Below are 16,517 nucleotides of genomic sequence, written 5' to 3' on the forward strand. Positions count from 1 at the left end.
TGCAGATCATTTCTGTATTTGAAACATGTTAAAGAATTGGAACTTCCTATATTATACAGAAGCCTTTAACTTACATTTTGTTTGTTTGTTTTGTAATTCTGCAATCCTTGAATCTTTTTGCCACTAACCCAATATAGTATCTTTCTTGCTGTACCTGAAAGTCTATTGAACTTGTGACCTCCCTTTTAAATGTCATAACCCTGTCTGTGGTTGCAACCTCTAGTTGAGGAACTGCTGTCCTAAGGAAAGTCAAGTCTCTTGAAGGTACTAAGACCTAACTGAGAATACAGTATAGCTTGTCAAGTTTTATCTAGTGGTTTCTCAATATTGTTTGAGCACTACTACTTCAATTAATAGCTGGTATATGAACTCTGTACACCTTTTTAATATTACATACACATTGTAGAGGTGAAACAGGAATTTCAAGAAGGTTATGTCAATATTAATTTCATAAAGATGGAATCTAAACACATAAGAGTAAGAGAAAATTAGATCATAACTTGAAGAGCAAACTACAGCTCTGTACCAGGTTATCTTATTCCTACTTTATTTATTTATTTATAAAATATATTCACCTGGAAAGCTACTGTTTACAAGCATTATATTTGCCAGATAGCTCACATAAAAAATAAACGCTCTGTCACTAAGGTCAGTGCTATTATCTCTTCAGATTTTTATGCTACAGTAGAGGTAGAACACAAAGACTGACTTCACAAAACAGAATTTACCATTTGATGAAGTCACATAAACCTAACTTCTCCTTTATTGCTAATGACAGACTAATACCCTGGGGACAACTGATGTAAGACAGACGATCTGTTGTTAAATGCAAGCGGTTCCTGAACAGCACCCCACAGGGCTTTAAGTTTCTGTTGTTGTTTTCCACTCAGGCACAGCTCTGAGAAGAAAGAGCGTGTTGCTGTGGTGCCAGAAGCAGTAAGTTCAGTGCCATACCTGCAGGAAGCTGGAGCACTGGGATATGTGGCACAGACACGCACGCAGGACCACATGGGTACCTGTCAGGGCCACCACTGAGGCTGCTGGTCCTGCACACCACAGAGTCCTGCAATTCCAGTTCCATAACAAAGCACTCCACTACACAGTGTCCCTTGTACACGTGGCTGACCTTGCTTCTAAGACAGTAGCAGTAGGCACGGTAAGTTTATATGATGCTGCACTGAACTTACTAATTCCCATCACCTCATCCTCTGTACCTTGCAGAGAGCCATCTTTCACGCATGCGCATCACATGCTAGGGCTTCTGGGAGAGTTCATGATCTCCAGCTGTTCTTCAACTAAAATTTAAAAGCCTATATTCTCCCAGTCTGAAGATATACCACATTTTTCTGACTTCTAACCCTTTCCCCTTCTGCAGTTTGGTAGCACTTCAAGATACCAGGACATCTCTTACAAGCTACATCAGATGCCAAAGATAAGAGATCATCTTCTACTTAGGAGAAGCATGTTCATCTTCTGCTGCCAAAATATAAAACTGACATATGACTGTTGTATATACTACACATCATCAGTAGTGTTATTGAGAGAAAGACGTTCCAGATGCATTACAGCCCAAAATAATTTACAACATACAAGCTTTGGAAAACTTGCCTGGTATAGAACAAAACAGCCCCAAATCAGCTATGCTGCATCTTTAAATACTACAATCAACTTATTCAGAAGCTAGCAGGTGCCAAAATCTAGGTTCCTTACATGCTTCCTAGGGCCCACTTCCCTGAAAACATGATAAATAAAGCTCACTTCATGAATGTAGTGCTGTCAAAGCTGGCATTGTGCACCACAGCATCAAGTGTTACTCAGGTGGGGAAAAAAGTCAATAAAAAGTGCCTAGGAAAGGCATGCATTTCATTCATTGGGCACAAAGATAGCGTCCTGGTTTCAGCTGGGATAGAGTTAATTTTCTTCCTAGTAGCTGGTATAGTGCTGTGTTTTGGATTTAGGATGAGAACAATGTTGATAACACACTGATGTTTTGGTTGTTGCTGAGTAGCGCTTACACCAGTCAAGGACTGTTCAGCTTCCCATGCTCGGCCCAGTCCACAAGAAGCTGGGAGGGGGCACAGCCAGGACAGCTGACCCAGACTGGCCAAAGGGCTATGCCATACCATATGGCGTCATGCTCAGTGTATAAACGGGGAGTTGGCCGGGGGCAGTGATTGCTGATCAGGGACTGGCTGGGCATCAGTCAGCAGTTGGTGAGCAATTGCATCATGCATCACTTGTTTTGTGTATTCTTTTACCACTATTATTTTATTATTTTTTTTTCTTCCTCTGCTGTCCTATTAAACTGTCTTTATCTCAACCTATTGGTTTTACTTTTTTTTTCCTCCCCGATTCTCTCCCTCATCCCTCGGGGGGTGAGGGGACGGGTGAGCGAGCAGCTGTGTGGTGCTTAGTTGCTGACTGGGGTTAAACCACAACCAGTAGAAATTGGTTATTTGGAGAATAATGCTTTAAAACCCCGTTACTGATACTCCCCTGTGTAGATAACTATATCTACTGCAGTACTGCTCAGTACTCAGCACTATAAAGAGAACAGAAAACCCCCAAACTTGGAATGAACTGGTAACAGTTTTGCTGGAAATGAGGGAGAAAACAGCTAAAAGGAAGCGGTGGAGATTTAGATATGACCCCCACCAGTACAGAAGAGCTGGTTGAGAGAATGATGACAGAAGTTTAGATAACAAATGAGAAACTTAACCAGCTCTTTGGAAGGAAATAGGGAGAATCTGACATACTGGTAACTACTACAAGGGACGCAGGTTTTAATAAACTCAAAAACTGGTACGCAAGGTCTTATGGAAAGCTGTACAGGGAGAGAAGGTAAAGAGATCCTTAGGTGATTTTAACACAGAGGAAGAAGAGGAAGTAGAAAAAGTTACAAAATCACCTTAAAAACCAGAAAAGTGATCATGAAAGTGGAACGCTATATTAAAAGTGAATATGAGAACAGAATGGTAGTTTAGGAACGAAAAGCTGGAGACAAAAAAAAGATACAACTATCAAAGAGAATTAAGAATAGACTGCAAGGATCCTATAACTGAGAAGAGCATTAGCCCTCTACTTAGTGTTTAGTGCCTTTGTGCCTCAGTCTTCTTTCAGAAACATATCCCTCTGATCGCAGTTATACACCACCAGTAAAAAGGAGCAAAAATCTCATCTTAAAAAGGAAAAAACAGCATAGAGGACTGATATTCTTTTTCATTTAATACTTAGGCCAAATACAATTTGGCCTGTAAGAGAAGAAACGAGACTGAAGGAAGAGCATTATGATTTTGCGCACAAAAGGATACTGCAGACAGGAAGAGTACAAATTGTTTTCCACGTTTACCGTAGGCAAGAAATAACAGACTTAAGAGATAACAGGGAGACTTTGGCTAGACAGTAAGAATGGAAATCCAATGATCCAAGCCTGTTACGTCACAGCAAATACCAGCTAGGGAAGCTGCGGATTCTCCAGCGTTTGCAGTGCAGCCCTGGAGGTTCAGCAGCCCTCGCCCAGCATTGCAGACAGAGGCTGCTTCTGCACCCTCGGGTGACAAGTCAGTCGTTATTCAGGTCCTTCCTCAGCTTTCTGCAATTCACGTTCTAGAGTGTGCTATCAAGTTTATGGCAATTATTACTTTTCACAGTAAGATAATTTCATGCAAACTATATTTATATTATTTATATATACATATAATCTCATCTATGTAAATAGCATATATAAATACATACACACACACACATATATATTAAAGACACGCTTGTAATATTTTCCCAAAAGAGAAAGTGAGGGTTAAAGAGCAAATATAAGGCCAAGAAACTAAGTTGCCTAGAGCAGTCAGAAAAACGAAGCTTTAAGTGTCTGCATATAAACAGAATCTGTACCAGATCAAGTCATTCCAGCGCCTAACAAGCCTCCTCAATAAGAAGGAAAAATTAGTTTACTTCAACTATTAAGAAAACAGATGTTGCTGCATCCTAAGCTAACGGTGAGCATTGAGTTCCTATAAGAAATTGTGGTGAAGAGAGTTAAAATAAGCTGCTCTGGTCATCTTTGAAGGACAGAGTAGACACACTATCTGTGCAGTAGTAGTCTCTCACACATGTTATCATCTACTCTGTTTATTCTGGTTATGGACGAAATGTCAAGATTTGCATCTTTTACTATGCTCTCCTTAGTTTTGCTTTCATATTATCACAACTACCTTTATCTGAGATACTAGTTTTCCCCGCAAGAAGAAAAAAAAAAAAAGGAATTTATTCCAAATTCATTTAGTAGTGCTTCCCAAGCATTTTGTCAGATGATAGATTTATCTTTTGGATTCACAAAGCCAGCCAGCCAGCCACTTGGTATTCGCTCCTGACAATAAAGGACACTTTGCAAGAGCCAAACAGTACACAGTCTCTCTACTCACAAAATAGGACTATATGTAATTGCTGAACAATAAGCAATACAAGAATAATGTCTGGGTTTAGTTGTTGTTTTTTTTTTTTTCTAGAAACAGACTTCTGCAGTACATGTCATCCTTTTTAGCTTTACTCTGAAGACTAGTGTCCAATTAATCTATGTTGTTTCAAAATGGGTTTCATAAAAACATAATGAACCAAAACATCCTGTGCTTATATTGAATAAAACTCAGTATTAGAAATTAATCTCCATTACAACAGTACAAATTCAAAGGTACAGGAAAACAGTAGCAAGTCTGTTGAACAGTCCCCTGAAACAGCTTTAAAGAAAATACAGTTCAGGTATATTTTTCATTTTTATATTCTCCCAAATTACAATTGTTCACATTGACAAAAAGGTAATCTGCTACAAAATTCTGCAAGATGCGATTCTAGAGGAAGATATTTGCTAAAAGCAATGCAAGCACAGCCCACCTCTATCAAAGTATGCCCCTACCGTAACACTTTGCATTTCCTTTTAGAAGCTGAGCTATTGTATACTCTCTTACAGTTGTAAATGGACAATCACATCAAGCAGAAGTACTAGTTCTGGGGTTCTGAAGGACATAAGGGGCCAAAACAACTTGTTCACTTGACCAAGAACAAGTCATGCTTCCTTCTGTAGATTTTACAAGCAGAGTACACAATGCATATGCCATACACACCTTATTATGCATTTGAATATACTTAATGCTATGCTTACATAAGTCACATTTTTGTGAAAACCAGAACTCATCTGGTAAAAATGTGTTACTGTTGCTTAGCAGGTGAAAACAATATAAAAGTATGCTAGCTATTCTAATAGATTAAAGAGAAGCCATAACTAAACAGTTGTAAACCTCCTCAGTCCAAAAAACAAGATCTGCATTGAAACATTTCAATACTACAAAAAGGCAAAGGTAATTCAAAAAAAAAAGAAAACAAAACAAAACCAAACAAAAACCAACAACCACCCTCAGATTTTCTACTTGGTGAGCTTATTTGTATCACAACTAAAATCCAAATGCAAATCAGTCCATTTTGTTGATGGTAGCCAATAACCAAATACGTGTAAGTTGCCTAAGACTCTGACAGACTCTTCCCTAAAGCATGCCAGCTTTTGGCATAAGCTGAAGAAAAATACCTTCATACCATTTTATTTTGTTAATTGTTTTATTAACACCGAGGCTTGCCCATTATGTTTCATCCTTCCTACGGACTACTCTAGCTTAGGGTTAAATCACGAGAAGTGTACATACCGGAGGCAACTAACTTCAGTCAGAGCAAAATTCAGCAGTTTAACCATTGGTGTGAAGCCTGTGCCTGCTGCCAATAAAAAGAGATCTTCTGAAGTTTGAACTTGTGACTTCTTGAAGTTACCTTCAGGATTGCTGACAGAAATATAGTCTCCTTTATTAAAAAAACAAACAAACAAACAACACAGAATGGATAAATGTTAATGAGATGTAAACAAGCTAATTAGCATTCTGATTTTTTTAAAGGCTCTTTCATGTTGCCTTCATCTTTGTAGTATTAGGGTTCCTTTCAGAAAGGTACTATACATTTCACACAAGAATCATTCTTGTTAAAAGAAGAGATGCTCAATTAAAATGTCTTGCTTGATGGATTTTACACTATATGAGTACACAAACATTTGTGAAGTCAGTGTTAAAAATCTACCTCTGTATCTGAAACAGAAAAGGAAGTGCATCTTAAGTCTAATAAAATAAACCTAGCTTACTTTATTCAAAAGTACCAAAAGTTGCTCTAAGAGTATAAACAATCAAAGTGATCAACTATAATGTGTGACACAGTTGACATGTCTGAACAGTTAAACATGACCACATTTGGAAGATCGGTAAGAAGAGCTTTACATAATGGACAAATCCTAGTTACAGTGAGGATAAGTCTGTACATTTAGGGCATGAAGAATAAGGTTAAAAAGAAAAGTTATAAGTATGTCCCTATGTATAAGTAGGTAAACAATAAGAACATCACAATACCCAGACAGTGAATCTGAAAAGATAAAGCAATCACTACAAAACCAAACACAAAAAAACCCAACATATACTTACCAATTTGTAGGTGGTCAAGTGCCTGTGTGAACAGTCCACAGGAATAAATTTTAATCATTAAATATATATGTGCACCATCATGGCGAGATGGTTCTTTGAAATCCAGTGGCAAAAAAGGCAATACAGGTGTGTATGGTTTTACTACCTCTGTCCCTAGACAGAAGACAAAAATGTAGCTGAAATAACATGAGAAATACTCTACATCCAGCAAATTTACTGCAACCAAATACCAAAATAAATAAATAGTAAACAAGTAATCTGCACACCCCATAAAAATAATAACATTGCATGCTTTTACGCAAGTATGTTATTTTCCACTGCACCAGTTCTCATTACAGTAGCCTTCCACTTCCAATTAAAATCTTCAGGCCACTGTACAGTATGTTATTTCTACACTTAGCAATTCAAAACACAAAGAAAAGATCTAGAGTCATGCCCAAAGAGCATGAAAATCTAAACATTTGCATTTAATTTCAGATATCACAGCTTGATTTTTTCTAAATTGAAATAGCAGATTTTTAGTACTGCATGATAATATTTTCTTCCACTATAATTTCAAAAAGCTATTGTATAATGATAGAAAGAAAGATTACAAGAGTTGGACACCAGCAAAGAATTAGGGAGCGAGGAGGAGGACAAAACAGTTCACACTTAAAGGATATTTAAAAATTCTTCTGAGGAATCTCTACTGTGCATAGTGCAGTGTGAGTACTGTGACCAGCATAACCATTAATATGCAAATTTTAAAAAGTACCCTTAAAAAAATGGGTATTTCTTTGACCTCCCATTTTATTTTTTTAAGTTTGCCTTTCACAAAATTTTGAAGAATAGCACTTAAACAATGCTTTTCAAGATGCATTCCTCTCACAACCTCATGTTAGCATTAATATCCTGCAACTGCAGTGTAAAGTAGTGTTACCATGACCGCTATAAATCCCTCAGCAGAATGAAAGGGGCGGGGGGAAGGCAAAATTGCAACATTACCCTCCGCATGCCAAAAAAGCTGCAAACTAAAAGGAACTGACTAATCATACATAACACATATACAATGAGCTTCACCCCCTTCAAAGATGAACAGCACTACTTCAGCAGAAAGAATGTTTTAAAGGGAGAGTAGAAAGAAGAGCCAGTAAGGTCAACAGTAAATGCCAGCCACCTCGATAATTAGCTTTCCAGCAATATTAATCCAGTCAGTTCATTATTAAGCACTGATTGTGATCCTAGAAGCAGAGACCTTCTAACTACAACCAGTGAATTAGTGGCCAGGGACTTGGCATTCTCCCAAGACTATGAAAAGAGATTTATGTTAATATAGCCATGGCTACATTCTCAGTTTTTCTTACCTGCAATGATTTGTTTGAGGTAAACATGTTGTCCAGTGGGAACACGGAGATGTGTGCTCTTAGGCAACATTAAGCAGAAGAGCTTGGTGTCATGGGTAACTTCCGTCTTAGAAACCAACTTGCATTTTCTGTAGAACAGTCCTAAAGACAAGGTTTTACTTAAGTCTCAATCTGTCTTTCTATTCTTATACATTTTTTTTAATAAGAGATAGAGAAAGGTATGTATTTCACTATATACAGTTATAAAGAGACTACAAACAGATGCTTCTTGTATCATTACTTATAATTATTTTCTAATTTTGGACTAGACTCATTTATAGCCTTACATTAGGCTTATAATAGACTGAATCTGTAATTTATCAGCATTGACTGGGAAGAAGTAGAAACACACCAAATACTAGCAGAAAGCAGAACCCCCTGTACTACACTGCACCTGCACTAAATTCACCATATGACTACAGCATGAATACATATATGCAGACTAAAACCAGCCTGGTTAATGCAAATGAAACATAAGCTAGGCACAGCACCACAGTCTTCAGTAACAGACTATCTAAACCCACCCAGCATCCCAGGTATTTATTGGGCTGACCATCCTGCACTGTTGCAGTTTCACTGCTATTAGCACAACGAGAATTTCCGATACAGCTTTGCACAATTTTTCAGGTACACAATACCAATACTCAAATGCTTACACTTGACAAAATGAAACTAACATCTGTGCCTACATAGGCAATGCACACTTTAGCGTGATCAATAAAAGTTTTAGACATGAATTGGTGCCTTTTGGCTAACTACAAATTATGAACTCCAGTTATATGTTCACATGCTTACTTAAATCAACTATGTGGTCATAGGTACAGCACAAATTTTTGTTGATACAGCTGTTTTGGACATGAGGACATGGGTTTCAAATACAGTGCTTTTTAACTTGTGCATCAACTAAATGCTGTGCAAAAGGTAACAAAAAAAAAAAAAAGAAAGCATTTAAAAAAAAAAAATCACTATGCAAGGTCTGCACTTCCACAAAAATTTTTCAAGACCCTGAGAAACAAATCAGGGAAAGAACACGGCTTAATCGGAATACCTATAAAAAACCCTTTGTACATTCCTATTAGCCACGGGGATCGAAGACAGTGGGGGAAAAGTGAAGGAACACCCCAGAATATTTAGCTTTGTTCAGGGACAAAAGGGAAATAACAGTAACAGTTCCACCAATACCTTATGGAAGCTTAAAGTAATGTGTTTTCCCTATAACCGCCATAGACTCAGAGCAACATAAGACATTTACTCTGCCTCTGCTACAGCAGGGGCAAGAACTGATCACTTATACTGGAAACGATCTCTGTGGCAAAGCACTTGGTGTAAGGCTGGCCAGACCCGCACCCATTTTAACTAAGCAGCCATCCTGATCTATGTAATCTGCATCATTACATCACTTCACCGTCTAAGAGAGGATCTGAAAACACAACAAGATAGAGGGCTACGCCCTGCTGATTACAACCAGGGACTGCAGAACGTAAGTAGGGGTGAAGCAGCAAGGAAGAAGTACTTCAAAGAACGAAGGGCAGGGATGCAAAACCAACCACTTAGTAGCTTTCACTCTGGAAAGAAACATGATTACAAAGGTTGCTTTAGCCACAAATGCGAAATACAGGAAGGTATTCCTCAACTCTCAACTATAATACTCTATTAACTGACATAGGCCTGTTGCCATTGCCACCATAGGTTAGTATGTGACTACTTGGGAACAAGTGTCCCAGCTTTCCTAAAATACCACCGGGAATAACAATTGCTGCATAAGGCAAGTGACAGCATATTGTACAAACCTAGATACAAAACCAGAGGTGTAAAATGAAGATGATCAGAAATCATTTTTCCTCTTCTACCTTTAGAAGAGTCTTTTTCAGCTAAGCCTTCTTTTCAGCACTGCAGTATTTTATCTCTAACCTGAAATATCAGCTTGATGATAATACCACGCTGCCTGAACAGGTCTGTAACTCAAGGGAAGTTTCATGGGCTATAAGATATTGGAAGCTCAGCCCAGCAAAGAATAAAAAAAAAAAAAAAAAAAAAAAGAAAGAAATCAAGCAAGCGACGAAATCCCACGAGCACTATCTAAACTTCATACTTCCAAAACAAGCACAAAAAAAAGTCAGAGAGAAGCAGCCTCTTCCCTACAATCCCACCATGTCATTTACCATTTTCAATGTAAAATTTGTAACCAGTCCCAGTGAATATTTTCACGTAAAGCCTCTCAATATTTGACGGGTTCATACATGAGAATATTTGAGCATGACACCCTTCTAATGACACCTTCTGCATTGAAGCAATTTCAGTGAAGCAACATTTCTTCCCCCCTCTTCTTCTCACGTTCTTGAAAAACACTCAAGTCCCTAGCATAAATAGCTGAGCTACTCATGAAACAGGATGAGATGCAAAGGATGCAAGCTGCAACTCAGGAAATTCCAACTCGGCATCATCATGAGGATGGCCTGGTCAAACACTGGGGCAGGCTGCCCAGACGGAGTCTCTCTCCTTGGAGATATTCAAACCTTGACTGGACAGCTTTGAGCAGGAGGTTAGACCAGACAACTTCCAGAGGTCCCTTTCAATTAAGTTAGTCTATGATTCTAATATTTCTTTAGGTCTTAATAGTTAGAAGTAGAAGCACCTTGATTTTTTGTATTTTCCCACCGCACCAGCAGATGCTTCTTTACTTCCTGACTTTAATCACATGCCGATTGTCTTTTGAACGGGGATGGACTACCAGAAAATCAGTAATAAGTGCACATCACTTGTACATGGCCTAAATCCTGGAGTCGGCCAAAATTCTCTCTCGAGTCAACAACTCTTCTTAAGAAAGTATTGCCTGACAGAGGGCTTATGCAAGTTTCCAGTGAAGTCTTCGTTAAATGCAAGACAAAATGTAAAGGAAATTCCAGGCATTGCTGCAGCTCAGGTGACCGCTGCTATTGCTTCCTTGCTCTTACCTCCAGCAGCACCACTAAAGGGAAGCCCAAGCCAGAAATGCTGGCTGAACGTTATTCTTAACTAGCGTACAGTTCGAGAATAGACACCGATTGCGGGACTTCAAAAAAAAAAAAAACCAAACACCCCAAAAACCAGGCTTGAGAGGGTCTCAGTAAGCTAGCCTCTTCTTTTTCCTTCACCAGTGTTCTCTAAGAGTCATTTAAAGACGGCTTTGAGTACTTCAGTAGTTTCATCTAATGAATTATCATTTTCCAAGTAACTTAACTGTACTGCAGTTTCCTTATTACAGCATTATCACCCCAAATGTTCTGCTATTCCCAGATACTCTGATTAAAAACCCAACCAAAGAGTTCAACACAGCTGGAGGCTTGTTACAGAGCGCTCTGTGACAGTGCAGTCAATTGCTGCCTGAAGGAACAGCCATCACTATTAACATTCCCTTCTTCAATAAGTACAGGATCACAGCCTGTCAATTAAACCACAACAGAAACAAAAGAATTTTAAACAGGAAAAGCTTTCAAACAAACAATACTTATCCACAAAATGCTTAAAAGTTAAGGTTTAAACAAGACCTTCCAGCTCAGCCATGCTTCTTTCTAATTGGCTTTATTTCCAAGGGTACAAATAAACTCTGCTAGAAGGGTCAAGTATCTAAATACATGTTGTTATGCCTGGAAATATACTTTCAGGTTACTAAATCTCAGCTGCACATGCAATTTGTGCATGGACTAAATTAACATCAAATGCATTACATACCACTATTGCCACAGTAGGTGGCCATGGCATTTTTCTGCATGCATTTGTTTTCTTAAATTAATCAAATACCTACTACTGAGTTATCCACTACAAATGCTTGCAGAGACATGATGTAAAGCCTCTGACAGGGAATAAACCTTTTTTCATTAATATTTTCTCACGTCTTTCATCTAACATCCTACAAACTGCTTATTTTGAATGAGCAAACATTTCACATGTACCAAAAGAATGCCTACAGCCCTGAAAAATGAAAGGCAATAATTCCATTTCATACCAATCTCGAAGTAAAGCAAAATATCAGCAGCTCTCCAGCTATATAAAAGAAATTTTATAAAAAGTTTGTTGTAATTTGGTTTTCTACCATCCTTTTGAAAAACAATACATCCTAAGATTGCAAAGTACAGTATACGAATAAATGTGTTAAGATTGCTGTCAATTCTGCAGAGTTAAGAATTACTTGAAAGGACATGGGAGGTTGGTAATATAACCACAATACTGATCAGCTAATACTCTTCCAGATATTTGGGAGCGGAGAGAGAAGTTAAAACACTGATTCATCAACTGATTCACCGTTTCCTGACAATTTTCTGACCTTTCCAACCTGACAAATTCCAACCTTTTCCACATGTAAAAAACTAACCTTTACCTCCCCATTTTTCTTTTTAATTTGCCATACAGAACTTTTGTCCCAATTCACTCAATCTGATTTTTGAAAACAGAGACCTTTCCAGGTCTAAGCAAACTCCACGTTTAGGTTGTCCTCTTTGCTATATTAAATAAAATTAGTCCATTATCAGTGGTCCCAATAAAATCTGGAGTTACAAGCAAAAACAACTGGCAATGCAGAAAACCCTTTCCACAAGAGAACACCAGCCTCTAGTAGCAAGCTGAAGGAGAACAGTTGCTTTCAGCAACCCCTGAAGCCAAGTTAACTGACATACGATTTGCTACTATAGATAAGCAAAAGGCATTGCTCTCTCAATTCTGGAGCATGATGCAAGTACCCAGTAGCAATTCCTAATTTTCAAAGTAGAGAAAGCAATTAGAGAGGAGGTTAGGTTTGATGAAACTTTCTGCGGACATTGAGTGTCAGCGTCCCAGCTCCTGATCTCTTCTCAGAGAAGCTACCCGTGCAGCCCCCCCACTACCAAAACCTTGCCCCATAAACCCTATACAATCACAGGCTGGAGACGTCCCTCTCTGAACTGAATTTCCTCCTCTGCTGGAATCAAGAACTACAGCACCTTGATTCATATGCATACAAAATGAGTTAGTAATTACTAACAAAACTGCTGCATAGATGATGATACCTTCTGGAGAGTATCATCCTTTTGCCTACTGTGTTCTTCGTTGTTAAGAAAGGGATTTTAATTTAAGAATTTTTCCTTGAATGATGTTTCCTTGAATGATGTTTCTTGCTTTTCTTCAATGATAAGATTTTAGTGACAATTTGTATTTCTTCTTACTTGTTAGCCATAATCCTAGTAATGCTATGGCAGCAACCTTAGCCCGTTTGCTTGGGATACAGTTTCAAAGTACAAAAGCCGCATCCCTCCACTGCCCCTGCATCTTTTGCAGGGGAGTTCCACCCCACCCCCAGCAAGCACGTACCAGCCAACAGCGTCCCTCAGCCAGCAGAAAGTTAATCCTTATTTTGTGCAGGTTACTTGATTATGGAGGCACAAGTACTGTTACTGCCAACATAATGGAGATTAGATCACACAGCTGAAGGAAGGTGGCTACCTATCACTCCTGGCAGCAGCCCAGTCTTGGAGTTAAGACAACCGCAAACCCTTAATGCTGACCATCAATTTATCAGTATCCTCAAGTGCTTCTGTTAATTACTAGATTTCACAAGCTAGCTCCTATTATCCAAAGTGGTCAGCCATGCTCTTCCCAGATGGTCTCCCTCCCTTCCCAAAATAAAGTTTCCACTGAATCAACACCTTGTAAACTTTCCCTGGTTATGCAGCAAATAGCACACTGTCACAGCATAAAACTGGCTTACATACCTCAGAGTGCTGCGTCAGCATTCTGCTTCCTTGTATTACTTGAAAAAAAGTCTGTGATCTTCTACTTAACGTGGACTAAAACCACTGCACAAAACTACGAAATTACATCCCATTTCAGTCCTCAGAGGCAACATCACCTTGATTCTTTACTGAACCCTCTAAGCATCTGCCAATAGTTGCACACAACTGCCAATAGTTGCACACTCTTTAGGAGAGCAGAAGTTGGTAATTAGGTTACTTTCCAAAACGGCAGTCTGATTAGGAGTTCAGAATCACTTTCATAAGGAAGAAATAGAGTTTATTCTCCATGTGAAAAAATACACCACCACCCCCCTCCAAATTATCCCTACTAACATGTCATTTTTCACTTGCATATGGCTACTGCTTTTATATACACAGGCATTCTAAAACATTGTCTGAACTGACATGCTACGTACTTAGTTTTTCCCTTAAATTTCATTTTTACTGTATAGAAACAACTTCAGGACAAAGATACTTGGTATTATCACATACAGCCCCAACATCAGTTGCTTATTCTATTGGCTAAAGCTGCTAAGAAACCAGAAAATATGCAAAAAAAATTGTGATTAATTCAAATAATTCAAAGTTTCACCTTCTGTTGACCACAACTACAGTTGTACAGCCATCCACAAGTCAAAAATAAAACCCTTAGATACACAGAAATACTTCTTTATGTACATGCAATGTTTTCTTATCTCATTCAGAGCAAGAAGTCTTTGAAGGGACATCATGAGCAGATTTGTACTCAACAATGAAGTTTTATTTAAGTGGTCAGCAGTGAAGGTCCTGATTTTTTTTAATTTGGCAGAATTCAGTTCTTCCACAAAAACAACTAGCACACTAATACAGAAAAATCAAAGCCAGAAGATCTGTTTTTACCGATTAAGATGAACAAAGATAGCTGAAATTCAAGTTCAATTTTTTTCTTCCAAATAATTCCACAGCAAAAACTAATTCTTAAACATCTTTCCAGTTGGTGTCTTTTTAAACAATCTTTGATAAACTGCAGGTCTATGTAACAGTATTATGGTGCTTGCCTGTCACCTCCAAGACTTGGCTGCAATTCCACCTTGATATAGAAGCATGACATGCAGTGGTGATCACAACCTATCCCCTCATGAGTGGGCTTCCAGATCTTATTTCCGAGAAAAGGCACCTACAAGAAAATCATGTCTTAATACCTATGAGAAAAACTGCATTCTATCACTGCACTGTGTGGGTTGGTTTTTTTTGTTGTTTTTTTTTTTTTTTTTTTTTAAATGAGAAAGTTCTACCTTACTTTTTTTAACATTGCATTTAAATTTCACAGGATGCTGGCACTATGACCATTAGTTCTTGTTTATGCTTCCTAATGACCAGTTTCATAATAGGCAGCTAAGAGTACTGTCACCAACTTCCCTACACTGACAATCTAATTACACTGAACGGTGCTCTCTGTGCAATACTGTTGGGTACAAATAATTTCCTCCAGAAAACTAAGCACTGAATCTTTCTTAAGAAGCAGAAGCAGTATTGCATATTCTTCTGAATCTACTGACACATCCTAAGATACAGTGTAGTTCCCTGAAATTACATTAAAATTTTTAAAAAATCCCCCTCAACTTTGAAGAAATTCCACAATTTTGTTCTTTCCTCCCAATTAACTAACAGATACACTGACCAAAATGTTAGTGCAAACTCAGCAGGAATTTGAGAGTCCACAGGCAATTTATCTGGGAGTATGGCTTTCCCAGCTTAAGGGGAAAAAGTAGGGGCTTATGCTAATTGTTTCTTCATAGCGTAAAAGTTATCATAGGCTTCCGGTATCATCTCTGTAGTATGTCATTGTCTCCGAAGAACAGCTTCATCACTTATTTGTAGAATGTAAAATTGGCTGTTGTAAAAATAAAGATTAAATAACTTAAAAGTATAGGGCTTGGGGGGGGGGGGGTATGGTGGCCACACACCTCTCCTTTAGAAACTCATTCATGAATGCTGTCATATGAACAAATAATAAAACCAAAATCAAGTAAAGTTTTCAACTGACAATCCTGCCTGGCTTTCAGCCCTTCTTTCTCTGCTTTGAATACAATGGAAATGTTTGAAATGATCAATACGCAAGGAAATACTACAGAAAAACTGAAAGACAAGAAAAACCTGAGGAATTAAACATCAATGCTCCCATAAGCACCAACTGTTCACGGCCTCAGAATAACCTTGCCACCAAACTGGAAGCATGGAAACATTCTGAGTAAAATGATTACTTTTAGTAGAAAGTGTCAGTAACTTACCAAAAGAACTACAAATACACAAAAACTGAAGGAAATAAATAAAAAACAGGTATAACAAGATAACATAACTACTTTCCAGTGTGTTCACAGATTTTCAGGTAAAGAGGTGGAAATTATCAGTTACGCTGTCTTCAAACAAGACTGTCATATTCATTGGAAATAAAAGGTAATGCTGAGAGTAAGCCGTGGAAGATACATCAATCCAAGTGAAAAAAAAAAACCTCAGAATATTTAAGGAAACACATCTGTGCTACCCTACATATAGTGCCGCACAGAAATACCAGATATAAAGCCATGGAATAGCTTTAACTAGCCAGTTTAGGTCTTGGAAGCAAAGCAGCTCTCACAAGGAACTACTTCAACACTGGTACTGCTTCTGCTGCTCACGCTCAAATCCCAAATTTATGCCAGCTGTTCTACCTGCTCTTTTCAGCCATGATAAAATTTGAGGAACTCTTACTTCTCAATGAAATACGGGTAAGTTACTTAATTTACAGCACATGCATCGCTGGGGGTTTTTAATAGCAACCAATATTTCATGTAAATACAGCTATTTACAAAGCTAGTATGTCCTTCCTCCGCCCTGTTTATAGTCCTCGATGATCCTTCTCTCATCAC

General features: G+C 38.2%; 1 protein-coding gene across 7 annotated transcripts in view; it reads right to left on the reverse strand.

Moving 5' to 3' along the window:
- The window catches only part of CYB5R4 (cytochrome b5 reductase 4), a 45,819-nt gene that overhangs the window by 3,175 nt on the left and 26,127 nt on the right, over positions 1 to 16,517 (reverse strand). For 5 of the 7 annotated variants that reach the window (XM_087775120.1, XM_087775119.1, XM_087775121.1 and 2 more), the window contains 3 exons: positions 7,847 to 7,987; positions 6,504 to 6,656; positions 5,688 to 5,838 (listed from right to left, as the gene is read on the reverse strand). In XM_087775120.1, the coding sequence (XP_087631246.1) occupies positions 5,688 to 5,838; positions 6,504 to 6,656; positions 7,847 to 7,987 (445 nt within the window). Of the gene's footprint in view, positions 1 to 74; positions 3,617 to 5,687; positions 5,839 to 6,503; positions 6,657 to 7,846; positions 7,988 to 16,517 lie in introns of those variants that run through there. The other 2 variants (XM_087775125.1, XM_087775124.1) reach the window with 2 other exon arrangements.

Source organism: Nipponia nippon, unplaced genomic scaffold (assembly GCF_047370975.1).
Source record: "Nipponia nippon isolate SJK-2023a ecotype South Korea unplaced genomic scaffold, ASM4737097v1 scaffold_4, whole genome shotgun sequence".
Lineage (NCBI taxonomy): Eukaryota > Metazoa > Chordata > Aves > Pelecaniformes > Threskiornithidae > Nipponia > Nipponia nippon.